Here is a 27,847-nt window from a genome sequence, read left to right as displayed (position 1 = left end):
AGTTTTATTCTGAAAAACCGAAAGTTTACTAACTATTAACTTGACACTTTTATTCTGAAAATGTGTCACTTCCGGTTAGCATTTAGCATCTGGCGGAATCATACGATTTCAAACCTTGAACCAAGGTGAAATGACAGGTGATGTTGTACACTGAGCACACTGGGATTAGCACTCATTTATTGACACTGAATAATGTGTAGCAGGGAATGTTTAAATAACCAAAGACACCAGAATGATGTAATTTAGCTACAGAAAAAGGCAGGAATTGCATTGGACCCGCCCCCCGACGACGCCGGCCAATAGGAGAAGACCTCAGATGACAACAGGAAGAGCAAGCCAAGAATTGGGTTATGGCTAGAAAGGATCCGTCTTGTGTAAATATGACGTCACGTTCTCGTTGTAACTCTCGGAAACACATCTACAGCAGTAACATGATGCAACATACACATTAATGCAGCAGGATAATAGTAAAACACTGAAAGGGAACATTTTATTGCACCAGGAGCTATCTTGGGACTTTTACTGCGACAACGTTGACTTGCCTGTGAATAAAAAATAAACCATAGTGTTGGTGATCTACAGTGTTGTCATTCTTCTTTGAACAGCAAGACCGCTAACACCCTATTTCAACAATCACACTCCCTGTCATTGACATAATTAATAGATAGTTTGGCTTCTCACGATCATTTGCTGTGGCCCACTGATGTTAACGACCGTAACTGAAAGGCTGCCTTCCGAACGTAAACATTCAGCCACGTGACTTGCAAACTCTCGCGAGAGTTTTACACTAGACGGATCCTTTCTAGCCATAACCCAAGAATTGACCTCTTCCACCCCTGACCTGTACTGACCGGTCGTTGGATGTGGAGAGCGCGTCCACTCGCACATTTCATTTTGTACACCACCGCATCTTTTGTGTAATTAAATGCTGTTAACTTTTACAAGCTTCCCTTGACTCTTTTCAGTCTCTCCTGCCTTCAGGGTTCTAGAATTGCTTACAGTATCTAAAACTTTAATAGTTTTAATATATTTTTAACTCACATACAACTTCCTTTAGCCTATTGAGGTCAAATGTACGGCCACGTCAAAGTAGAAGTGTACTATACATTCATAGTTATTTGTTTCTTGTTCAAAATATGTTTAAACCTTCATAGTTTTTATATTATGATAACTTGCAAACAACATATAATAGAGTCGAAAACCAAGTGAATGTGTAAATGTTAAAATACATGTGTAATAGTGTGTTGGACTCTGTAAGTGGATCCTCATTGGCAGCAGCACCATCACGTGATGTCCCATAGCAACCATGATAGCAACCGCTGAGTGTCACAGTTCCGCTCTGAGTGCAGACCGACTCCTCTGAAATAAAACAGCCGCACTTTAGAACACTTATGGCGGCTTAATTTTACTTAACACTGGCCTTACGGTGAAGACAACGGCCCCTTTTATCTCAAATATAATTGTGGGAGGGTTTTTAAAAGAGGGCGAGCTGAAAAACCATGAGTCACCTCAACCCAGGGTAAGTGTGCAATTTACTGTTTAATATTAAACATTAGGGAGTAGCATGTTTGTGCAACTTTGTTTTACTTAATATGTTTTTTTATGTTGTATTTACCTAAAATAATTATAATAGCTTATTATTAAAAATATGTTACGAGGTTCAAATATCCAGTAATATAGTCATTAAAGAGGCAGAATTAAATACTTTTAATTGACACTCAAACTATGTTAATGCTAGCCTAATGTTTAACGTTGCATCACAAACCGCATTATGCTGCTCTAATAAACAATTGTATGAGAGTGACATATTTAAAAACAAGCTACTACTTTTAGGTAAGACCAATATTTAGACTAGGCTCTATTGCACTTTAAGTCCACTAAAAGCTAGTAAATCCTTTAAAAAAACGTTTGAAATAGCAGTTGTATCAGAGTACATAACTGTGAACAACAAATGACATTGAACACAACTTAAAAAGAAAATAAGACGCACTAGCAAAAATGGTGGAGTGATGAAAAGATAATTTAGTCAAAAAACTATTCATATACTTTGAAGAAAATGTACTGTTACCAGCAGTGTAATGTCGATAAGTAGTATACACTTACTCAAGAAGGGTACTTAAGTAAAACATTAAGGTACTTGTTTTTAGTAACATGCTTCCACTCCACTATCATCGAAAGTAAAAAAGAAGCAGCTAAAGTTACTTTACAGAATATACTGTGTGTATACACTATTTGTAAAAATGTATGCATCATGCATTGTTATGGATTAATTATTATATGAAGTTGGTAAAATGAACTGAATTGCAACAATAGAAAAATAAATACACTGATAGGGGTCAATCTGCCAAAGTTTAAGTATATTTTATTGCGGTCGTTTTCTAGTGTAATTTACTTGAATACTAATAACTTTTGTTATTTCAATCCAGGCTTAGTTTTGTTTTTCATTTCTTTAGACTTCTCGATGGGTCAGAGAAAGTCATGTTAATAATGACCCGTAGTAGTTCAACCACCATGTTGTGGCTCAAAGAGAAATCTGGAGCAGAATCTGAAGAATACCAGAGACACACGCCAGGCGCACAAAGAGGAGGCAGACAGGGTTAAGTGTACCATCCCCTTTAATTCCTGTTTGTAATCAGACCCCGGTAACCGACCCTATAATGAGATCCTCTTGTCTCGTACACAAATGCTGGAGGAAATCAAATCTGTGTTGGAAAAACACTTTCAGTCCGGCCGGGCTGACAAGAAACAACCAACAAACAAACAAGCATGGTGTTGTGCCCCACTAAATAATTTGATTGGGATTCTGGTTTTCTGTGAACAGTAATCAAGATCTCTAGTGGAAGACATTCAGAGTCCTAAAAGAGCTCCACTGGCTTCCTGTCTCCCTGTTCATTAACTTAAAAAGCCTGGTGTTGACATACAACTCATCACCAACAAGGCCCCATGATACCTTAGATCTAGCTTGGCCTCCCTACTCTCTATCTTGTTGGGGAATCATTTCCCCTGCATGTCATCCTTCGCCCTCTGACGCAGATTCCCAGCCTAGAGCAGCCGTTATCTCCCATAAGGAGGGGCTGCCCTAGCATTTGGTTGATGTTACCACTTTATGACCGGGCAACTCTCTGCCAGAGAAAGTTATTGTTGTGGGACACCTGGAACACATCCTTCTCGGGGTGTAGATGACCCCGAGCCATAAGCGACAACAAATGTGGTTCAGTGTCCTCAGCTGTTTAGTCTATCTATTGAAGAATGTTGATTATTACAATCTGAACTAGTTAAAACCTGGAGCTACAGGAGGGTTCTTCAGAATTGGTGTGGCATCTCAACCGTGTGGTCAGACCGTGGCCCTTTGACATGTCTTCTGAATTCTCCGGCCGAAGCTCCAAATAAACCGTCAGTGTTTGCCATCAAAGCTCCAGCTCTCCATCGTGTCTCTCTTTGAGTCCTGACTCCAATTGCTTCAGAAGTTTCCCCCACACATCCCATAGTCTAACCTTTGCAACCTCTGGCTTTTTCCAGACCACCTCTGAGGCTCTGGACCCTTCCCCAAGATAAAAGACACTCAGAGTCTCTCAATTCTCCAATCCTGCTCCAACACTCGACCTCTTCTCCTGCTTTCTCTTAGCTCCCCCCTTCATCCATGTGACTGAGTAGTGTGTCCAAAGTGTTTGACGTTTGTCCCACCAGTGCTCCCTAGCATTACTCAACTTAAAGTTTTACAAAAGTGAAAACATTTATTATCAGTTTATTTGGGATTCATTTAATGAGTGTTTTTTTTGCTGTTGTTTCTGCAGACTTATTTCAGCATACAACAGTCTCACAGACAGACATCTGGCAGGATACTTCAGCAACACTCGGATCAGGAGACACCTGCAGAGAGCAGGACTGGTACGTCAGCAGGTTGATGATGACGGTGATGGTGATGATGATAATGATGATGATGATGATGATGATGATGATGATGGTGATCGTGGTGGATGTGATACTTCTGAGAGCTACAGATTTGAGGTTTACGATATCCATACCGTGTATATTATATTATTATTACTCTCAGATACATTGAGGGGTTTTATCTAGTAATCATATTTTATATCTGGCAGATTTAAAGTAGCACAAAACCTTTGCTTCAAGACTTAAGTTATTAAGGTTAGTAAACAAACAACACATCTAAAGCCCTGCACACTTCAAACATGAGAAAACGTATTATTAAAGGAGGAAACCAAGTAAAACAAATTCTGTTCAAAGCCTTTAAAGATATGTATGCCTAAAATGTCAGATCTTGGTGACCTCAGTTAGACAACAATGTTTTTGAAAACCTAAACCGTATCCTGAACTTTGCTTATCGTTGTTTTCAGATCACAAGGAGTGGGCGCATTGTCCCAGACAAGGAGTACAGACACAAGCTGATCCAGAGAGCGCACCACAGACATGTCCGAGAATGCCTGGCCCAGGCCATCTTCCACAAGGTGCTGGAGATGGAGGTGGGAGCAGCACACTTGATCAGAGACAAAACAGTAAAAACACTCAGCTAATCTGTGCTTATCCTTGAATAATAATAACCCATTCAAATGTGTTCTGTGCCCCTCCCAAACAGCGTGTCCATCAAATAGAGATCAAAAGGAAACTGGAGGAGTTTGCAAGGACGGAAAGGGTGCATAAGATCAAAGTACATCATTAACATTTAAACAACACTTTGCTTCCAGATTTTGTATCATTTTGAATAATATGAAACCCCAAAACATTATTAGCATGTACTTTTATTTACAGATAACAGGTTAAACACACAAGGTATGGCCACGCATACAAAATGGCAACAATAGTAATGAATGTTTTTTCTTTGGGAAGGTGGATCGCTCTAAAAGATATGAAGAAGAGATCATCCGTATCTTGTCTCCACGCCCACCCACGGGTGCTCGAGGCATCCGGAAACAGCACTCTGGTCCAGAGGGGGAGCACTCTGAGTCCTCTGAATCTGTGAGTCAGAACATCATTCATACACCAGTTGATTTTAGTCACCTGTGAAAGCTACAGGCTCCCCTAAGGCCAATCAGGAACCATTTCAATCACTGATGCATGTTCTTATTCAAGTGCATTTTTTAATTCTGACCTTTTATTAAAGCATCTCCATAATGCAAAAATGGTTAAATGACACCACATGGTCTCTGAAATATTACGTCTGAGTTTAACACCTCAATATTCATTTAAAGAACTTTAATTACTCCAATCAGATTACGCCTTATCGCTCAATCACATCTGTGTTTCACAAGAGGAAAACACAGGGATTGATTTTAATTTAAGTGCACTCATTGTAACTATTTCTTCTCAGAGTTTAATAATGCATCATCCCTCAAACTGTTGTTAACATTGGACAGTTAGCCTGCCTCTGTTCAAAGGTATTTTAACTATTTGACTATTTTCATCGCGGCAACTATTTCTTCATTTGCAGCACCTGCATTTGATTCCTCAGTTTATTTTTCACACTATAATGCAGGGCCCTTCAATTGGCGGCCCGCGGGCCAAATCCGGCCCCGGGGTGATATTTACTGGCCCTTTGAGTATAATGTTAAAAAGTAATCTACTTTTTTTAAAAAGAGTTTTAAAAAGTGCCTTTATTCCAGAGAGGGTGTTACATTGAGAGATCGAGGGGAAGACATTGCCTGAAAACTTCGGCGGGCTCGGGTTTCGAACCCACCTACTAGCTTGTGTAGCGACAACTGTCATTTATTGCATCTCTGTGTGAATGATTATATAATTTCACCTAAATTAAATCAAATGAAATTATGTTGATGGTTAAATGAGCTTCACATGTAGGCCTACTGAGTTCTGAGCCATTTAGATCTATGAAGGCCTTGGGCTATGTTGTTTGATTGAATTAAACACAATATATGCACTCCACTGTGCTGTTGGAGTATTTACTGTATCTGAAGCTCTTAATATGATTGCTCATATTTCAAGCCATCTCTTTCCCGGCCCCTTGCTTTGGATCATTTTCATCAACCGGCCCCCATTGCAAACTAATTGAATAGCCTTGCTATAAAGCAACATCCCTCGAGCTAAAATGCCCCAATTTTATTTCGATAACAAAAAAATTCATCTGTTTTAAACACTCAAACTCAGGCACAGTTGAGTGGTTTCCATGTCCAAAGCATTATTTCTGGTAAAACATTTTACGTCTGTTAAGAAAATCATTTCTCCGTCGGCATGTTTAGAGGAGCTGTATCAGCTTCTGTGTCTGTGTGTGCAGACAGGTTAAACGTGAAGCAGTGGGATTTGAAGTGCGTTATCTTTGAAATGTAAGAAGTCACAGACTTTGAGGCCAGAGTAAATAGAGCTGGTAATCCTTCCCTTGATCTCTGTGTTTACCTTTTGAAATCCCAGTATTAAGTGTGCAAACATGGCACACTTCAGCCGGTACAGGCTTGTTTGCAATACATGCACAGTCAAATGTTGGCAGTAAATGTCAAAGAGTCATTTGCATTTGCACACTCTTGTAACATTTCTTTATCAGCATAGAAATAAGTGTATGCAGTATAAAATAAACAAAAGAGCAGATTACATGAAATCAATACACCGAGTGTAACAATATATTAGATGGTGTACGACCTACGCACACTGTATTATGTATGGTATGAAAAATAAAGGAAAATATACAGATGTATTTGATATGAGGAATACCAAATGTAGAATAATAAAACAACTCTTCCTCCAGTTATGCTTGCCTCCAACACATACCATTCATTCTTTGTAGCAAAGATTAATGAGAAAGGAAAATATAATTGCAAACATAAATGCAAATAAGCTGCATAAAGCACATTGAAAAACCAAATGATGGAAAACTCCAAAATAAGTACTAAGTGCACCAAGAATGAACCCCTTAATTTCAATATATTAAGAGAAAATTGACATATACTATGTAATTAACAGCATTATTCCTTCCATTATGCTAGCCTCAAACATGGGATGCTCTTAATTGTGTATGTTTAATTTATACTATTAGTTTTACTAGAGCACAGCAAATCAAACATAATTCTACTGAACACGTTTCTATCCAGCGCATTAAACTACATTTACACTGTACTTAATTGGTCTTTGTGTGTGTGTGTGTGTGTGTGTGTGTGTGTGTGTGTGTGTGTGTGTGTGTGTGTGTGTGTGTGTGTGTGTGTGTGTGTGTGTGTGTGTGTGTGTGTGTGTGTGTGTGTGTGTGTGTGTGTGTGTGTGTGTGTGTGTGTGTGTGTGTGTGTGTGTCACGGTGCTGCAGCCGGGCTCGTCTCGACCCAACACGGCTCCGGGGAAGATGCAGCGGCCGGTGCGTCTGAAGCCGATCGGCAGTAACAGCACCACCGCCTCGCTCAGACGCAGCTCCCCTTACAGACTGCTGGAGTCGTCCAATGAGAACGAGCAGACGCTCAACAGCACTGTGAGGCCGCGACACATGAGAACTCCTTCACCCATTCACCTGCCTTCCTGCATAGAGAGTTTGCATGACAGTTTTCCTGTATGGACAAAATCAGATTCTAGTTGCAGAACTCTTGCAGTTGCACAGTGAGTGATAGAAGATACAAAATAGAGTTGTATCATACACATATTGTACAAGTGCCTGACAGGCTCAGTAAAATAGTTTGTGCTAATACCAGAAAGCCACATTACTTTTCTTTACTAAACAAAGTGTGAACGCAGCTTAGGACAAACTCCTCTCTATTAAACCTTTGTCTGCTTTATAGGCACACACACAGACATTGTCATTGCTCTGCTGCAACAACAGCACACACTAAACCTTTCTACTTCTCTCCCAGATGGAGAAGGAGTCCCGGAGACATCGGACAACAGCCGAGCCCCCCCGTGGCATCTCACCCTACTGCCTCCCCGTCATCAACAACTTCGTCACCCCGGTGCCTCCCTCCACGAAGAGGAGAGAGAGTGGGGTGAAGGTCACTCTCAGCGGGACGCTCCGAGGCCGCAGACTGCGTCCCACCACCGCCTCCAGCGGAGTGGACGCCTACGAGGTCTTTGTCTCTTGTTACGTTTTCCCCGGCAACAACACCTTCCACATCAAACTAACAGCCCCTTTGGATTCATTCGGTCTCTGCAAGACCTGGCAGTATTCTCTATTTTATGTTTACAATGTATTTGACCATGATTATCTTTATTCTGTATGTTTAACATTTGCCGAAATATCAACACAGAACAGCATACAGGGACCGTGAGCTTTTTATTTTCCTTCACCTCTAGTCACAGACTATTGTTAAGACAGTGGTGACAGTAAGGCTGCAAAGAAAACCCAATTCATTAAAATCAAAAGTAATAATTTAACAACATAAGGAATCTCTTACTGACTTAAATGTATTTAATTGTCCACTGAGAAAGTATGATGTCGTTAACTGATCCCAACCTGCCCTTTTCTCCCCTCCAGGACCCCCCCATGCTGAGGAGCTCTGTGCTCCAGAGCAGAGTGCGTGTGAACATGATATACTTTGGCAAAACGGTGCATCTCTCTCATGACCTGACCGACATGAGGGATGAGGTCAAAGTGTTTCAGCAGCACTGTGGAGGAGAGAACCTGTGTGTTTACAAGGGCAAGCTAAGAGAGGGAGGTCAGTGCGTGTGTTAGATAAGTGCGTTCGTGTACACAAATAAGAGCAAATCTCATGAGGGAGGTCATATAGATAACATACAGTCTGTGTGTACAACCTTTAGGCAAACAGACTATCTCCACTATGGGGCCAGCAACTCCATGGAATAACTTTAAATGTATTGTTTCTGTATCTTTAATTTAGTTGAGTATCCATTCTCACTGAGTTTAAGACGTATTTTGATGTTGAAAATGTTCCTTCCTCTCATCCACATCCTCAATCTCTCCCTCAGAGACTTTCCAGTTCATTTCCAGGCGGCACCGAGGTTTCCCCTTCAGCTTGACCTTCTTCCTGAACGGGCTGCAGGTGGAGCGGCTCAGCTCCTGCTGCGAGTTCAAACACAGGAAGGGCTCACGACTGGGCGGCAGGCACGGACACTTTGGCTTCTGCGGAGTGGAGGGGGCTTCTCCGTGCTACAAGTAGGGCCTCTCTTTTAACAGACACACCGTCAACTCAATTTGTGATACAGTTATGAGAAGGCCTTTGTGTTGTAAAAGTACAATCAATTAAATAAGCCGCTAGTACTATAACACACCGAACTCCCTTACTGAAGTGTCAGCAGTCAAGTTGCATTGTGGGTAAAGAAGCCCCAAAAACCAATTGTACTGGTTCAGTGTAGTAATACAATTCTGGCCTACAATTCTAACTGCAGTCAATGGGTCACATGACATGGAAGTTGTTAAACAAAGGAGAATTTGTCAGCTCGACAGACAGATATTAAAAGATATATTTAAAAAAAAAGCCAGAAAAAACACCAACTGTTTCCTTTAAGCTTGATGTTAACTTGAACATCTTTCAAAAATATTGACATATTCCTCAACTGAGTGTTTACAGTTTACAATGCTAACTTCTTCAGGTGCATCATAGCAATGGGACTGGACAAGAAGCCCACTCCTCCACCAAAGAGAGTCAAAGATGATGGGGTAAGAGAGGAGTCAGTGTCCAGCCTGAAGGAGGCTCCTGTGATGGAGACAGAGAGGACTGCAGACAACGAGTCAGAGTGTGAAACCAGCCGACCTCAGGACATGGAGACTGAAGTCAAAGAGGAAACGGCAGCGGAGGAGGACAAAGTCAGAGACGGTATGGATGAAACCAATATGAAATAAATACCTCTATTTCTTCAGCGACTCTCAAAGCATTTTCTTCCTCTTCAGATTATGAGGAAGACTTTGAAGCAGATGACGAGGGCCCTGTGGAAGATGCTGAAGTAAAAGTGAAGAAATCCCCATCTCCTTCTCAAGAAACTGAAAGCCGGGCTTTAGAGGGAGACGCCTCTGAGAGCGAGGACGACGAGAGGGAAGGTGGGCGAAACATCTTGTTCAAACACATCTTTTAAGATAAAGAAAAGTAACTGGGAGGAAAGGGATATTGCACTCTTACTCTTCAAACATTATTTACTTTTTCTTTTCATAAAGCAAAACAGAATCACTCTGTATCTCTAGAGGAAAACACATATCTCTGGTTAACATGTAGAACCTAGATTTAGATGAAATGCTTTACAAACACAAATAAAAAATGTCAGCAAGAAAAACATCTTTTAAAAGTAGAATTTCGCTTTTTGAGGAAAAACTGCTACTTCTATGTATTAACAGTATAAAATGGACGTTAAGAAAGTGTTTTTAAGATAATATGAAATGCTCCATCTTTGTTGCACAGATGACATAAAGTCAGCTTCAGGCTCCAGCTCCTCAGACAGTGAGCGGGAAGAGAGCGATGCTGAGGAACACATTAAAGACGTCCACCAGGAGGAAAGTGCTGTTCCACTAGAAGCTGCCACTGAGGAGGCCATACCTGCTGCGCCTAAAGACTCGGGCAAACTGGACACTGCGGGGGACAGTACCGATATAGAAGTGTGTGAAACAAGTTTCCCCTCGGCCAATGAGAATCAACAAAGTGAAGAAATCTCAGCAGAAAAAGACGAGGACAAAATGGTAGATGAGAGCAAAGAGGAGCAGGAGAGGGGTGAGTGGGAACACGTCTAACTCTGGAGTGAGGAATTGGACCAGTCCATCTTTTATGGAGGTTTTTCCACTGTTATCTCAACCAGTCATTCACGTATTGCTCTATTTACCGTAGACTGACAACAGCCAAATAACTATCACAGTATTGTCATGTTGTGAGATTTAAAGTAACATAATGACGTTGTTGTGAAATGAGATGGTGGAAAAATTACTTCTTCTTTTTTTTTTTCTGCGTGATTTCTTTTTGATTTTCTGTATGTTCCACTTTATGTTAATTTGTTTGGTTGCTGTTTTTTTTTTATCACTTTGGGTTACATTTTTACATTTTAGAAATCTTTCTTTAACTTCTGTTAGCTTTTTTACATAATAATAATAATAATACATTTAATTTATATACAGTAGTGCTTCTCCTCTGCCAAGACAAATCTCGAAGCGCTTCACAACAAAGGACAATTGGAGAGATTAAAAAAAATAAAAAATTAAATTAAATTAAATTAATTAATTAAATAAAAATCGGAGATAGCGATAGAAATGGCAGTACTCCAGGTGTACCATGCTCAAAGTTTATTGGAAGGCCTGCCGAAAGAAGAGGGTCTTAAGGCCGGTTTTGAAGACATGCGTTTCAATACTTCTGCTTGCATTTGTAGATATGGTTCAAGCTCAAATTATGTGACATAAATGAATGAATATACAGAATATAGCTTAAAAACAAAGGGAGGACTCTGTGGGGGTCAACATGCAATCAGAGAGGAGGTGAAAGCTGCCACTGATGGAAAAACACACACATTTCATATTGCACAAGTTTCAAAATGTGCAGCTGTGTTGAGTGCCCAAACAAATATGTTTTTCTTTCTAATGGCTGTGAATATCAAACTCATATGTACAGTAAATGTAGTATTAAACTGAATTATAGGTTTTCCCAACCAAAGTGTGCTCCAAAAGTGAAATCCTAAGAGTTCATATCCTAAAATGTACATAAAATAGTTTTAAAAATATATGTTTTAAGACATTGTGTTTCCATTTTGGTTGTGTACTGAATGTTTGTGCGTTGTTTTTCTGTGCACGTTGAATATTATTTTGCATGTTCTGCTTTACACTTGGAAAGATTAAAGACATTCTGGTGTTATTGGCTACACGTCTATTTGTTGGCTTATTTCTCTCATTCCTTTTGCATTATTCAAATACTTATTCATTCTTTACCTTACAACATTCTGACATCGTCACTATGAGTGCTCACAGTAGTTTATGCTTAGCTTGTAACATGCTCTTATATCCCTGTGTGTGCCATGTCTCTTTTTCTCTCCCAAGCTAAATCTGTGCAGGAGAAGTTGGCAGAAGCCATCCTGAAGGAGTCCCAGTGCAGCTCCGAGCCCGAGCTGAGCGACACCAGCACCGAGGAGGAGGAGGAGGAGGAGTCCTCAGAGAAAGGCCCTGAACCGGACAGCAAGGGTACCAGATATACATTCGGCACCAATTTACAATAAGACTACCCTTATAAAGGATTCATAAAGGGTTTATCATTAGGTTATTAATTATGTTGTAAACACTTTATTAATCATTAAGAACCATTTATAAACCACTTCTAACATCAACACAGGCTCACTATTTGGCAAGATGACGAAGCCTTATATTGGCTACCTAGCTCAGGGGTTCCCAAACTTTGCCATGCCAAGCCCCATATAGAATTAATCTCTGGTGTGGACCCCCCTGTTGCAATTTTTTTTTTAAATGATGAGTACATTATGATGGAAAATATGACAAATCAATCATACAGCTTAATACATTTTCTTAATATATATTTTTATTAGTAATTAATAATCAGTTATTCTTCTAAACATTTTTTGTATTTATCTTTTGTTTGTCATTCATTACATTCATTGTGTCTTCTGTATAAACATTCTTAACACAATATTAAACAGTAATATCAACAGTAAACATATTTTTAAAGCATTTTTAAAGTGATTTCTGTCTTTATAATATTATATAATTTTGAACAGTAATATGAACAATTAACATATATTTTTATCATTTTTGAAAGCTATTTATGCCTTTTTAATATGATATATAATATTCGACGGTAATATTTGCTGCATCCGTGCTCTCATCCAGATGCAGAGCGAAATATTCACTAGCTCTCACTTGCTCCAAAAGCTGAGCAGATACTCAGTTTCACTCTCAGTAGCAGCAGCTCGATTCTGATTTGCTTGAAGGGCGATCGTGTGATTTAAAAACAAAGATATTAATAAATAAAAAATATTAAAAGATTGGCATCAAAGGACACATAGATTGATAGATATGCAGTTATTAATAACATCTAAAAAAAAAAAAAAAATCTAGCTTTGCGTGACCCCCCTGGCGGCCCCCCGGGGGGTCAGGGCCCCCACTTTGAAAAACACTGACCTAGCTTACTTCGTCTTTCTCATCAGCTAGCATCCTTGGTATCTGTTGTTCACTGAGTTGATTCTCCCCCCCTTCCATCTTGATGTTTCTTGGCATCTCTTTATGGCCATTTATTTACGAGTTACTAACATTTATAGTTGCCAAAAGGGAGGCTTATTTTAAAGTGTGAAAGACATTCCCATTTATTAATGAGTTACTACCATTTCTAATAAGACTTAGCAGTACAGATACATGTGGGCTCGCTATTTGGCAAGCAGCCGGTCACAGTTACCCCGTTTATCTCATGTCTTATAAAAGCTTATTAATGACTTCTAATGTGTTCACAACCTAATTAATTAATTAATTACAAACTATTCGTAAACCCTTTATAAGGGTAGCCTTGTTGTAAAGTGGTACCCTACATTCTAATTCAAATAAATCCACTTCTGTAGCAAAATAAAAACATCCCTAAACAATCTCTGCATTGTGTTCTCAGAAGCAGTTGCAGTGAAAACTATCACCTTGACAGAAGAGCTACATGCCGTTGTGGAGGAGACAACATGTGAGGAAGAGGCTGTTTGTGAAGCTGAAGAAGTAAAAGACACGTCTGACCCAAAAGAACAAGAGGAAGAATCTGAACTGGAACCCCAGGAGAACAAAGATGTTCCTAAAGATGTGAAAATCGTAGAGGAAAATGAAAAGGACAAAAACACAGAGAATGTTAAATCAGAGGAGGCAGAAGATGCAGCTACAGCTCTGCATCGTGTATCTGAAGAGGAAATGGCTGAGGAAGACAAGACTTCAGGAAATCAAGAATCAGCTAAATCAGCCAATGAGGAGGCTCTAGAGAAAGACAAAGAAACCGAAGAGGAAAATGACGTGGAGGTTGACACGCGGCTCGGCGAGACAGGACACGGGGCAAAAAGCAGCGAGGAGGATGAGTCATCGGTATCAGAGCCGAATCAAATCCCTGATGAGACAGCAGCGCCGGATGATGCAGAGGCGATGACAGCCAGCCAGACAAAGGAGATGAAAGCAGAGCCCTCAGAGGAGCGAGAGGCCCTCAGCTGTGAAGAGGCACCTGTAACCCACACAGAGACGAGGCAGCAGGGAGGCGGCGAGGACGCAGAGACTGAAGGCACAGCGGAGAACTCAAGCAGCTCCACGGAGGGCAGCGGAGACACCACGGTGGAAAAAAGTGCATATTTAAGTGAGGAGAATGCTAAAGAAGAAAGTAGTAAAGATGACATTAAAGAAGCTTCAGCAGTAGAGGAGAGTAAAGATGGCGTTGTTGAAGAAGAGGAGGAGGATGAGAGTAAGACGGAAGAAAGGATAGAAAAGGAGGAAATGATTTCAGAGCGGACTGAAGTTGACTTTAAAGATGAAGGAAATAGAAATGAAGAGCAGGCAGAGAAATCCCAAAGTGAGGAAGAGGAAGTTGCAAATGAAGAGAAGGCAGATGAATTAGAAAAGACAGAGAAAGACGAAGAAGATGGTGAAATTGTCAAGAATAAAAAGGATGAGGAAGAATCAGAGGGAAAGGGAGATGAAGCTATTGAGAGTGAAAAGGTGAACACAGCAGCTGGTGGGGGAAAGGATGAGGAAGAGAAAGATAACATCGGTGACAAATCTGAGAAGGATAAAGATGAGGAAGGATCTGAAGAGAAACAGGAGGGAAGTTATAAGACTCCAGACAGAGAAGAACTTCCAGAGACTGCAGACAGAGAAGAACTTCCAGAGACTCGAAACAGAGAAGAACTTCCAGAGACTCCAGACAGAGAAGAACTTCCAGAGACTGCAGACAGAGAAGAACTTCCAGAGACTCCAGACAGAGAAGAACTTCCAGAGACTCAAAACAGAGAAGAACTTCCAGAGACTGCAGACAGAGAAGAACTTCCAGAGACTCGAAACAGAGAAGAACTTCCAGAGACTCCAGACAGAGAAGAACTTCCAGAGACTCGAAACAGAGAAGAACTTCCAGAGACTGCAGACAGAGAAGAACTTCCAGAGACTGCAGACAGAGACGAACTTCCAGAGACTGCAGACAGAGAAGAACTTCCAGAGACTGCAGACAGAGAAGAACTTCCAGAGACTGCAGACAGAGAAGAACTTCCAGAGACTGCAGACAGAGAAGAACTTCCAGAGACTCCAGACAGAGAAGAACTTCCAGAGACTCGAAACAGAGAAGAACTTCAAGAGACTGCAGACAGAGAAGAACTTCCAGAGACTCGAGACAGAGAAGAACTTCCAGAGACTGCAGACAGAGAAGAACTTCCAGAGACTCGAAACAGAGAAGAACTTCAAGAGACTGCAGACAGAGAAGAACTTCCAGAGACTACAGACAGAGAAGAACTTCCAGAGACTCGAAACAGAGAAGAACTTCCAGAGACTCCAGACAGAGAAGAACTTCCAGAGACTACAGACAGAGAAGAACTTCCAGAGACTACAGACAGAGAAGAACTTCCAGAGACTACAGACAGAGAAGAACTTTCAGAGACTGCAGACAGAGAAGAACTTCCAGAGACTGCAGACAGAGAAGAACTTCCAGAGACTCCAGACAGAGAAGAACTTCCAGAGACTACAGACAGAGAAGAACTTCCACAGACTACAGACAGAGAAGAACTTCCAGAGACTGCAGACAGAGAAGAACTTCCAGAGACTGCAGACAGAGAAGAACTTCCAGAGACTCCAGACAGAGAAGAACTTCCAGAGACTGCAGACAGAGAAGAACTTCCAGAGACTCCAGACAGAGAAGAACTTCCAGAGACTGCAGACAGAGAAGAACTTCCAGAGACTGCAGACAGAGAAGAACTTCCAGAGACTCTAGACAGAGGAGACCTTCTAGAGACTGCAGACAGAGAAGAAAAGACATCTGAGATCATGGAAAGAGAGACTTCAAACGACGTAATGGAAGCTGAGGAGGTTGAAAAACAAATTCAAGAAGTAAATGACAGCATGGAAAAGGGAGAAGTTGACGTTGAAAATGGAGAGATGTCAACCGAGAAGAAAACTCAGGAGGGAGAAGGAGAGGTTCAAACTGACGGCGAAAATGACGTGAAAAGAGACGAGAATGCTGAGACAAAAGCAGAGGAGCCCACAGAGGGGGAGAGCACAGAGGGAAAGGAAGTAACTGTGAAGTCTGAAGGTGACGCTGAAAAAGCTCCTGATGTGGCACAAACTGAGGCTGAGGCAAAGCAAGAGGAATCCACTCAAAACGACGACCCGGACACATCTGGCATGGAAACGAAGGATGAATCGAAATCAGACGAGAGAAACAACGACGAGGAGAAGGGATCAAAACAAGATAAAAATGGAAATGTATCTGAGCCTAACAGTGAAAACAGAGATTCAGAGTTGGTGAAAAAGAGCGATAATGTGTCGAGTCATGTCAGTGAGGTGATGGTTGCTTCGTCAGGTGACCAGGCACAATCTCCAACACACACAGCTGTAGAGGTATCCGCTGCACAGCCTGACTCTAACACTGAAAAACACACGGGAGAAAATCCTGCTGATCACTCTGCAACTGACGGAGAAAACGGAGCAGACACGGAAGAGGAGGCGAGCAAGGCCTCGGAGGAAGGAGCCAGCGTGCTGCTCCAACCTCAAACACAATCCCCGACACAAAACAACACAGAGGAGAGCGTAGCAGAAGTTAAAGAAACTCCAGAAGTACTAACAAGAGAAAACAACGCAGAGATGGTCACAAACTGGGTAACCACGCATCAAACATCCAAGTTCTTTGAGACGTTTGTTGAACCGTTAGAAGACCTAAAGGAATCACCAGACGCTCAACTTAACGCTAACGAAGAGGAAACAAAATCTACAGAACGGGCGAGAGCAGAGAGTCCACTTATGATGGCAGAGATATCTCAAAGTGTAAATGAGAAAAGGGTTACAAGCAAAGAGGAACCTCAATCTTCAGCTCACTCTGAAGCCGGAGAACAGAGTGAGAAAGACTCTCAGCAAGTGGAGGAGACTGAAGTAAAGGACTTTAAAGTGCAGCCAGAGAGTGATAAAGAGTCTGTGAGCGGGCAAGGTATGAGGTCAGAGGACCAGACAGGAAGTAGGCGATCTCTTGATAAAGTGCAAGAAGGTTTAATGCAGGATGACACTGAGCAAACTGATGTTTCCAAAACTGAAGTGGAAAGCCTATCAGGGACTCAGCATTCAGTAACGAGCGGCAGAGCTGAGGGTGAGGAGAAAACTAGTCCAGAGTTGAATGAAAAACAAGCAAAGGAAGAGGAGAAAGATCTTCTGTCTTTATCAAAGACAGAAGAGCAGGGCGAGTGTTCAACGATTCCTGAAGGGCTTTCCAAGTTGAAGGCAAATGAAACAAAAGATACCGAGGAAACAAGCGAACAAAGTCGAGAAGTCAAAGAAATAACCGATTTCACAACGTCTGACGATGGAAGTCAAGAGGAGACCCAACGGAAAGACATTGACCCCCAGCCGTCAGACGGGAGCATCAACGGAGACAGAAGAGAGGTGCAGATGATCGAGGAAATCAAACACACGCTGAGTAAAGACCGACTCAGCACTTTCTCAGTGGGTGAAGCGATGTTCAGTAGAAGTCCATATCCTCTGCTGACCGCTGCGAGGACAGAGAGCGGACATTAGAGCGGCACCAAGGTACAGTGAGGCTTTAATAGTTTGTTCTTTAGTTTACAGGATAATGTATCAAAATTGAATATCAAAAAAGCGAGGAATTAGACAATCAGCTGGCTCCATTTAGAAAAAGAGACATTTCAGTCAGACAACTCGCGTGTTTCTTAATATGTTTATTAGAAGCAGCATATAGTTGAGTTTGGCGTCTAGGCTCGGGCCTCATCACTCCACAGATGTACAAAGAACATTGAGTGATGACTAGATAACTATCCCCCGAGCCTATAAGATGGGGTGGTGGGAGGGGCAGGCGAGTAGCAGCAACATGAAACACAACAGCAGGAACATGAACATGAACATGACTTGCAGCAGCAGCAGCAGCAGCAGCAGCAGCAGCAGCAGCAGCAGCAGCAGCAGCAGCAGCATTAAGGAGGGACGAGGTGCGTGACGTGTTAATGTATCAGTGGTGCTCGAGTTGACTGCCTGAACTAGCTCGCAGGCTCCGCCCCATTATTAGGGACTTCCCAAAGGTACAAAAAAAGCTTGTCTGTCTTAGAGTATACATTCATAAAAACAGTGACTGTCCACCTTACTTTGGATGGAAGTCATTGGTATTGGATGGCAGTCTGAAAATGCACATCTTTATATCCTAATTAAGACTTGTTTATCATAAAATGGTTGGTTAGCTTTCTATTATTAAAGTATTCCAAAATTACAATCAGAGTGCCTTGGATGCTTTTTAGATTGCCAACATATACCATTGACTTCCATTAAAAGTAATCTGTGTTTTTTTTTGTTTTTTACTAGACTACTTGCCCTGTTCTTGAAGAGCACTTGTTTTTGATTTCAACATCACCTACTCCAAGGGGGTATACTACGAAGCAGGATTTTCGCTTAGCCGGCTAACTTCAGGGAAAACTCTGGTTTTCCGGTCCTACGAAGCTGGTTCTCTTTTTAGCAGGCTAGATCTCCATGGTAACTTAGGCTGTGCGGCTAACCTGCCCCGGAGCAGGTTAGGTTGCAGGCCAAGAGCTCAACTCAGTGAAAGCACTGCCTGCTGACCAATCAGAGCTCAGTGTGCGGAGTTTAAAGCGATCAAGTCACATTACAGGAGAAAGGAAATACAGAAAAGCTGCCGTTGCAGGAAAGACGGCCGGCAAAAATCACCGACTGTGTGAACGTGAACATTAATAGAATATCACCTCCCATCTTCAGAGCAATCTGACTATTATAACATTAGCGTTAAGAAGCTTAATTAAATATCTGCCACAACATAAGTAACCGGATCAGAGTAACATTACGTACAGTCCGAGGCATATCACATCATAATATATCATATATTTCCTTATCTGAGTCAGCTGAGCCGTATCTGGCCGTGCAACACTTACAGTGTCACATACTGTATGCAGAAGTATTATTTTAAGGAACACATTAAGTTGACGAAACACTCGAGACAAATGTAATTAAAGTCAGATCATGTCTTAGACGGGGCAGTGATATCATAAACCTGTTAATCTACGCATTCAAACACTTTTTCTTTTACCAGCTGTATTCACCTTGCAGGTGCAGCTATGTGGCTTTTATCCTGGATACAGTGTTTAAGTCATGGATGTTTAAATTTTAACTTCTTCATATTTGTCTAATTATATAGTTGACTTTTCATTCAGGAAGTATGACGCGCGCGCTACCACCCCTTTCATGTGAACGCGCACCTAACTAGATAGGGCACGGCTGGCTTGAGCGATCCACTTGATAACCCGCGTCGTAGTACCGTTTAGCGAGAGCGCGTATGTTTTGGATTAGGCCAACCGGCTAATTCAAACATATCCAGGTTAGGTTGAACCAGCTTCGTAGTATACCCCCCAAGTTTCTTCACATAGTGCAGCACTGTTTATGTTTTCCCGTGAGATGGTTTTAGTTTTGTCCGAGGCCCTCAAGTGTCTTGTGGCTTCTATGTTTACATCACAAAGGCTTCTTAAACAGTCTTCATCCTTCACTAACCAAAAAGAGGACGCTGCATAAGGAGTTTTGACTGCTGCATGAAATGTTTACAATAGAGCATCTCTTCCTATTGTCGCTAACAAAGAGGCGGCGTATCAAGTGCAGCTGCGATCACTTATTACCCGTAAACAGATACTCTTCCACTCACACACGACTCAATAATTTATCGTTGTTGGTCTCCCACAGCTTAGTTTGTCCCAGCTAGGCTTTACATTTCCACTGATGTTACAGTACCTTAGAGATCTGTAATTGCACTGTGTTTTCGTGCTTAAAGGTGTATATTTCTTAAGTTGAAATCTAGACAAAAAAACGGGAATTCTAACCTAAGCTAGCAAGGATCCAAGAATAAAACAGTGGTAACATTGTGAAATGTCAAATATAGCAGCGCTGAGTTGTGTCATTAGAGCTGCTAATACTACCTCTTATTTAAAAAGAAAATATTTATTTATTTATTTATATTGCCTTTTCATTTGATCCGTATGGCTAGCGTGGGTTTGTGGGGCTTCTTGTGTTTGATTGATATCCGTTAGTCAACGAAAGCTTAAATAAAAACGGTGAGATTGATAATGACTTTCTGATTATTTATTTTTTACTTGAAGAACATATGCACAAATGAACTGGGAACCTAAAAAGTAGACAAACAATGTACAGTTTTTGCTTGTCAAACATACAGTATTTACAAAAAGCGTCAACAACTTATAAAAAAAAAAACATAATGACATAATGTTTGTAACAGATAAACCTCAAAAAACACAAGCCTAGAGATATTTGGAGCTAACAATGTCAGCTCACAAAGAAACTCAACAAAATACAGTTTAGTTTGCACATGGTTAGAAATACAGTATTTTCTACTTCAATCATCTTTGTTTAGAGGTTTTGCTTAAAATTAACTATAAAAAATAGGCATGAGTGTCTAAAATAGTAAGGTAATAATAAAAAGGATTAGTTACTGTCCTCGAAGCTGCCACTGCTGCTGTAAGAGGAGTTTAACCTCATGGTGCTCATGGGATCAGACACATAGCCTGGAAAAGAGACAAATAAAGACGCTATTCATAGTTAGTTTCATTTATGACGAATAATATCTTAGAAATATTAAGGTCTGTTTAATATAATATGTTCTTAATGGTGGGGTAGATAAGTTTGAGAAACCGGCTCGAGATACACCTTTTTTTATATTCCATGGAATGCTCTTAACATCCCGATAGCAATGAATATCTTAAGTGCTTTGACAAAAAAGTAAAAAAGCACGACCAATCATCTGAGCCGGCCCGGCTAAAATAACTGGATGGCCAACCTGCCTGTCAGCCTTCCATCTGTGCACAAACTTATCTCGTGCCCTCATTGGTCATGTGCGCGTTCGTGTGTGTTGGAGGAGGGGCTCTGTAAGGATGTGGCAGATTTTTTCCGGCTGTGTATTTTCAAATTCTAGCGCATTCGAGCTGGTTTCCCCAAAATGACCTACCCCACCTTTAATGGAAATAATTAATTGAAAATACCCAAAATGACAATTAATTGATCTTCTTAAACAAGCATGGACACCGTTGTTAACGAGTGATCCCACATAGTCCTAGCTAGCAGACATACTAACTAGAGTACAACATTTGTGTTCATCCGCCGCAGGAAATAGTCCCCGACAAATATTATAAAAGTCAATTTGATTGCTGTGCTATTCTTTCATTTGTTTATTTTTTAATGAATCTTTTGGTACTTTATATTGTGGTTTAAGTGCCACCGACAAAGAGGGGTATATAAAACAATGACTGTCACTTTATCAGTGTGCATGTGTTCTGTAAACAAACCATTTCGATCGATGGGAGAAAACTGCATGTTCCTCCTGAGTTCCTCCAGTGAAAGACCTCCAGATGCACGGCGCTGCTCACTGCAAAAATAAAATCAGCAATTATTTATTAATCCACTGCAAAGCAACTCCAGTGCAGAAATATATCCAGCTTCATTTACATGGAGAAAGATAGATGAGATGGAGGCAGATAAAAGCTGGAGGAATTTAATATGTAATGTCCGATCTAATACCACGCTGCTCTCACTTTCTCTGCAGGGGGTCAGAATAAAAAATAGATGACAGATTTGATAAGCCGCCGCAGACACAATCTGCGCACTGTTGATCAGCATTTAATATTCAAACATGTTGTACATTATTATAAGTTCAAAATGAGGATGCATTTGAACTTTCATAAGATGAAACACAGAAAGTTCTTGTCTAAGGTTTAATTGCCACGATAAGCTCCTGTATCTGGCTTCATAGTGACTGTTGCCTGGCACACACACGCACACACACACACACACACACACACACACACACACACACACACACACACACACACACACACACACACACACACACACACACACACACACACACACACACACACACACACACACACACACACACCTCGGTCAGAAAGCCATGCATGTTTTATTGCATTAGCTTTCCTTTGTTTCCTTTTCTGTATCCGAGCAACTCCATCCCCCACGCTACAGTAACTATGTTAACTGGTCTACATCTTGCTATTACAATTAATCAGAGCGAGACGTCTCCAAGACACCACTGTCCAAACTAAAGCTAGCTGTGGAATTTCTGTTAATGAGAGTAAGGCTGAAAAGTTTTTTAATCTACTTTTTAAGGGCAATTTAAACCCTATCCACATTTCCATTATACCCTCCTGGGACCCGAGGGAAAAAAAGTGTCTTCCAATTTCCGCTTTTTTGTGATTTCCTACCTATTTAGGGTTAAAAAAAATCTTGCAATTTAGACTTTTTTTATTTTATTTTTAAATGTTACAGTATGTCCACTGTAGAGGACGTCGGGACCATTTTAGTTTGAAAAGACAGCCATAATTAACAGATAGACTATGTAACGTATTATGGTTATAGAGTGATATTAATACAATAATACATTCACCTTTATTTAAAACATCAATAAGTAATTGATCTGAGCATTGCTGTTTATTTGGTCACTAAAAAACTAGTTTGGTTTTTGGTGAATCTTTCCAGATCTTCAAAGACTTTGTAGTCAATGTACTGGGAAGTACCTCATTGACTCCAGTCGGCACGGGCTGTAGGGTCATCTTGACTAGTTTTATGGATGTGGTCTCCATTTGACCTGCTCATAGAAACAAAGCTTGCATTCCTGAGGCAATTCTCATTTTTCATGGCTCCACTTAAAATAAAAAAAATAAGACATACGTGCTACTCTTGGCCCACAGAGGGCCATGTCTTTCCAGCTCGTCCCTATCTGTCTCTCTGTTTGTATCTGTGCGCTCATGGAGCCTCCTGCATCTTTCCCCCCCTTCCTCTTGACCCTCTTCTATCCCAGGTGTGAAATCCTCATCTCTCATCATCTGAGAGCTCAACATCTGAATCTCCCTGAACTATCTGGTACAGAAAATGTCTGCTTCAGTTCCGTCTCCTGCAACAATATTGAGTCATTAAGTCCATGAAGATGGTCCTGACGTCCACTAGGATGGACATTTATAAAAGAGCTGTTATTTGAAAACTTGAATTATTTAATTGCTTTCAGAACTAATTATATAGTTCCTCACATGTTAAGAAACAAGAACGTACAGTATATGATTTTCATGGTAAACATTGCAGTTATTCAACAATATTTGACTTCTCCTCCTGCTTCTATAACATTTTGTTTTTGGTATGCCAGCCATTTTGGATGAAAAGAAAGAGGAACTTCCCAGCATGCAATTTGAACCAATGACATATCACTGGAAAGACCAGGATGTCCTCTGTACAGTACATCAGAGATTGATAGAGTAGCTCAAAAGAGTAAAAGGAGATGCATGTTAACAAAATGTCCTCTACAGAGGACATTTTCAATGGGCTGGGTCCCAGGAGCATATAAATGATAAACAATTTTAAATAATTTGAAGACATTTAAACACTTGTTTTTCCTTGAGTTACAAGGAAAAACTGCCTGAAACACCTTGATTTAGCTATGTTTACTTCTATAACACAGTGACACCAAAATGTCATACTTGAGCTGCTATTTGCGCTCCAACACATTTACTGATTGATCCATAAGTTAAAGGGTCCGATTCATGTTTGTTGATTTTTAACAAATTGACAATATTTAAGGAAATTGGGTCATGAAACTCGCCAAAGTGAGAAGAGACAGCAGTTGTTTAGTGTTGTAAGTTATTTTGTCTTCACCTCCAAAAACTATTTGGATGCTAAGTCAATGCAAAGCTTCAACTGATAAAATCTTGATTGTTTAAAAGTGGCATTTATGCAGAGCGTTCCCACCACCTCCCCCTGAGGGTGGAGCAGCTTCAGTTCCTCACCTCTGGGTCCAGATGGCGTAGGCTCGAGTGTTCAGCGCGTACTCCAGCTCGAAGCGGGACCGCAGCGCAGCAACTTGACTCCGCCCGGGGCCGCCGCGCCCCAGCAGGCAGTCGGAGGAAGAGGAGGGAGACAGGGAGCCGCTGCTGTTACTGGAGGCCGGGGACATCAGCTGATCAACAACAACAACAACAGTAAATAACACACTGCAGGGATACAAAGGGGGACAGTCAGGAAAATGTGGGATAGTAATTAGAATACATTTTTTACAAGGGGGAAATTGGATTTTGTAACCATTTAAGAATAAGTACATTTATCAGGGTTTTAACTGCTGGTGGGTAAATAAGTCCAAGTGCCAGTCTGTTATATTATCTTTTATATACCTCAACGTTGCACAAGCATTCCTCCAGGTTGGAAACCACTTCAGAGAACTCAGGCCTGTCCTGAAATTTGAAAAAAAGCAAACTATAATATATTTCTGTTTCAATGCTGAACAATCAAAAGCATTGTGTGTATCCAACACACACACACACACACACACACACACACACACACACACACACACACACACACACACACACACACACACACACACACACACACACACACACACACACACACACACACACACACACACACACACACACACACACACACACACACACACACACACACACACACACTCTCTCTCTCTCTCAGTGTGTACTATATTTTAGTCCGCCCCCACATGAAGCAAAGGTGAGCTCTGCCTCAGAAGCGATCCTCAGATCTTTCCCTCGCTGTGGAGAACAAACAGAGCCTCCCCAGAGCTGTTCAATTATACATCACATCCTCAGAAACAGGGTCTGACCGTCTGCTTTAATATCACAGAATACTATATAGTACAGATGAAAACAAATCAAAGTGTTCAAAGTACTTTCATTGGGATTGTAGTGATTGCTTTTCCCCTATGTTTGTTCGCTTATAATTTGTCATTACTCAAGTATCTACTGCTCTGTGGAAGAAAAAGACCTTCACTGCATTGTAATGGTCTAAAAGGAATAAAAGGTGCCTCCTCTTAGTCCGCTTAGTTCCTCTGAATTGCTTGATGCCTATGGGATCATGGTTATCCCATTTGAGAATAACCACATAACCAGGGGTGCACATCACTTTTTTGCCCTGGTTCTCAAAGGAGCACCTGGAGATGTTGCTTGGTGCTCATCCTTAAAATGACATAAACCGTAACTTTTGAGGGGTCTTGACTTTATTTGCCAGACACACGGCACTGAACACACGTGCAGAGGTGAACACAAGACAACATTAGCACGACCAGTAATCCTACAAGCTGTCATCACTACCCTCCTGACTGTTCTTCTCACTGTCTTCCTCTCTGTCAGACATGGTAGCTGATGATGTAGGCCTACTACTTTCTCTCTGCTTGAGTCTGCGATTAGCTGCTTGCATCCACAAGTCAACAGCTGCTTTTGGGTCGAAAGTCTCTGTTGTCATCTTAGACAAGTGGATGTAATCAAATAAGAATGTGAACATAACCGATATAACAACTCTGCCAATATAGCCTAATATTGCTGTTTGACATAACATCAGACTACACCAAATATATAGATATTTTATATAAGTAATTTATTTGTTTTTAACTCTGGGAAAATCTTTAAAATTCCCCAAACCACTGTATGTCTCACATGTAAGCTTTTCTATGTGATAGGGGAGGCTGTGGCTCAGTGGAATAGTGCGCTGAAGTTAGTGCGCTCGAGTCCCACTGCAGTCAGCATGTCGTTGTGTCCCTAAGACACTTCACCCCAAATTGCTCCTGTGGGGATTGCCCACAGTACTGAATGTATGTAAGTCGCTTTGGATAAAAGCCTCTAACAAGTGACATGTAATCTAATGTAAGGATATCTAACTAATATTATAATATTTAATAATAATATTTTCACTTTAATTCACTGAGCCCTAATGGAGAAGCCTGTCCTCCACTTTGAAAAACTCTAGTCTAAAGGTCTGATGATCATTTTGGTGTGATTCTATTAAACTTTTAAGAACAATTTGTCCTTTCCATTTGCACTAGTTTCAGAGAAAATGTGCGTTAATCTGAGAGCAGTTTTGTAATATAGGCTTCTTATAGGTTTGATGAATATTTCTCAGCACTCTCAAACCCCAGGACATTAGACCTTGTGACGTCTTTGAGATTTGGGACAACAGCAGGAGCGTCTTCTAACTAAAGGATCGTCCCACAGAGAGCAGCACCTTCGGCTGTGATATAATGTGTGTTAATGAGGCCCAGTGCACAAAAACATGGCGGCTAATAATGAGCATGGCAGCACTGAGAGAGGACCATCCTGTGCTGCTAAAAGTGAACCTCCGTGCAGTAATGTTAAACCATACATAACAAAGGACTGGCTTATCTAAAGCCAGTTGAGTAGAACTTGAAATGTTTTAGCTCTATGAAACCTGATGTACTTATATGATTCTGTTTTCTTCAAGTTTGTATCTTCTTGGTCGAATGTACTTATTGTAAATCGCTTTGGATTAAACCGTCAGCTAAATGCAATGTAATGCATCCTCTAGGGACACTGCAGCTGACTCAGCATCAGTTCCCCCTCTGAGCCTTATTAAATGTTATGTCACCATTAGCGTTAAATTAGTTTACTTTTTAGGGTATTTGGTTAGTTTTAAAGGTCCACTATTATACTGTTTTTCATCAATATATTCCAGGTCTCAGATATATACAGAACATGTCTCTGAAGTGTTTGGCTCCAAACACCAAACAGATCATTGCAGCATTACCCATAATCCCCTCTGTTTCAGCCCTGTTTCAAAAGTGCTGATTCTCTGTCTGTTACTTTAGATGAAAAATAAGGAGCCCCTCCCCACGCCCCTCTGAGAGAGATTTGGTTAAAAAGAACACAATGGTGCTCTAGGAGGAGATTCAGGAGATAAGGTGTGGGGGAGGGGGGGGTTACCTTGGTTGCTGATTGGCTAATGGTTACACAAGCCCGAAAATTGTTATGACATCATAAAGGGGCCAAAATCTGATCAGCTCATTTTCAGACAGGTTGTTATAGAAATGGATCAGGACAAAAAGAGAGAGAATCTTTTTTCCTGAATCTTTCAGAATCTCTTTCCACAGAGGGGACACATGTTGATGTAGAAAATATATGAATAAGTGGATTTTGAATAATAGGTGACCTTTAAGGCGCTTTTAGCTTATAAATGTTTCTGTATAATACATCAACTCTCTCCGAATCTAGATGCGTTAGTAAGATATATTTAATAAATACTTTCTGTATAGTGTCTGCGCCTTTATTCTCAGCCTTTGGATATTACATATACAGTAAGAGTGTCACATTCACATATCTCCATAAAAACCTCCATTATGACTTATAATTGTACTTCTATTTGTAACTGTGTCTGAACAAAATTATTGAATCAAAGTGAATCAGTCGGCCTTGATATCTAATGAGTTGCAAGATGCTGGTTAGATTATTTTTAAGATGTAATCTACCAAACTCTCTGGATACTCACTATATTATGGACTACTGTACCACATGTACTGTAAGTTAATTGTGCATTTTTTGAGAGACTTTTTCCGGCAACCAGAGCTCAGATAGAAGAGTTGAAATGTGTCCTTTACCTCGGGGCAGGCGTTCCAGCCTCTCATCAGGAAGGCAGAGATGGGTTTGGGGATGGAGTATCCGACGGGGGGGCGGATGTGATGATACGCCATGTCTGCTGCTGCCGCCGCTGGGGACAGAAGTCAGCCTTACATTACATCTTTGAAATGATAACATGTTGTCTCACAGTCTTTTAGTTCTGTCTTTGTGTATATTTTTCTTTTAACATTATTTTTTTGTTAATTTATTTTTGAAGAATTTTGTAGCCATGATAAGTCTCGGACAGAATTGTCAGTCATTCTTGGGTTCACATTGAGTTATCTCAATCACTTTTGGGTGAACCCCTGTTATTGTT

General features: G+C 40.9%; 2 protein-coding genes across 8 annotated transcripts in view; one reads left to right on the top strand and one right to left on the bottom strand.

Annotated features, from left to right (window-relative positions):
* The first annotated feature begins 992 nt into the window (after positions 1-992).
* erich3 (glutamate-rich 3) lies at positions 993-17,845 on the top strand. The gene is made up of 14 exons (XM_079650885.1): positions 993-1,519; positions 3,795-3,888; positions 4,356-4,481; positions 4,595-4,666; positions 4,846-4,974; positions 7,259-7,417; positions 7,794-8,003; positions 8,411-8,591; positions 8,863-9,049; positions 9,487-9,710; positions 9,785-9,931; positions 10,287-10,592; positions 11,900-12,040; positions 13,467-17,845. Exons 1-14 carry the CDS (start codon positions 1,500-1,502, stop codon positions 17,585-17,587), a joined length of 6,117 nt encoding a protein of 2,038 aa, XP_079507011.1. The 5' UTR covers positions 993-1,499; the 3' UTR covers positions 17,588-17,845.
* Positions 17,846-20,140: 2,295 nt separating this feature from the next.
* The window catches only part of tnni3k (TNNI3 interacting kinase), a 21,012-nt gene continuing 13,305 nt past the window's right edge, over positions 20,141-27,847 (bottom strand). For 4 of the 7 annotated variants that reach the window (XM_079656509.1, XM_079656507.1, XM_079656510.1 and 1 more), the window contains 5 exons: positions 27,513-27,622; positions 24,265-24,324; positions 23,884-24,053; positions 21,373-21,452; positions 20,141-20,595 (listed from right to left, as the gene is read on the bottom strand). In XM_079656509.1, coding sequence (XP_079512635.1) covers positions 20,516-20,595; positions 21,373-21,452; positions 23,884-24,053; positions 24,265-24,324; positions 27,513-27,622 — 500 coding nt within the window. In that variant the 3' untranslated portion in view covers positions 20,141-20,515. Of the gene's footprint in view, positions 20,596-21,372; positions 21,453-23,883; positions 24,054-24,264; positions 24,325-27,512; positions 27,623-27,847 lie in introns of those variants that run through there. The other 3 variants (XM_079656511.1, XM_079656512.1, XM_079656513.1) reach the window with 3 other exon arrangements.

This window comes from Notothenia rossii (assembly GCF_949606895.1).
Source record: "Notothenia rossii genome assembly, chromosome: 1".
NCBI classification, from domain to species: domain Eukaryota; kingdom Metazoa; phylum Chordata; class Actinopteri; order Perciformes; family Nototheniidae; genus Notothenia; species Notothenia rossii.
Note: the sequence above shows the minus strand (reverse complement) of the source record. Positions and strands in the feature narration are given on the sequence as shown.

Bases quoted from the DNA above. Each gene is read 5' to 3' on its own strand.
- erich3 (XM_079650885.1), top strand. From the start codon at position 1,500: ATGAGTCACCTCAACCCAGG. The intron at 4,482-4,594 runs GTGGGAGCAGCA...CCTCCCAAACAG, and splicing joins ACAAGGTGCTGGAGATGGAG to CGTGTCCATCAAATAGAGAT. The intron at 10,593-11,899 runs GTGAGTGGGAAC...TTCTCTCCCAAG, and splicing joins CAAAGAGGAGCAGGAGAGGG to CTAAATCTGTGCAGGAGAAG.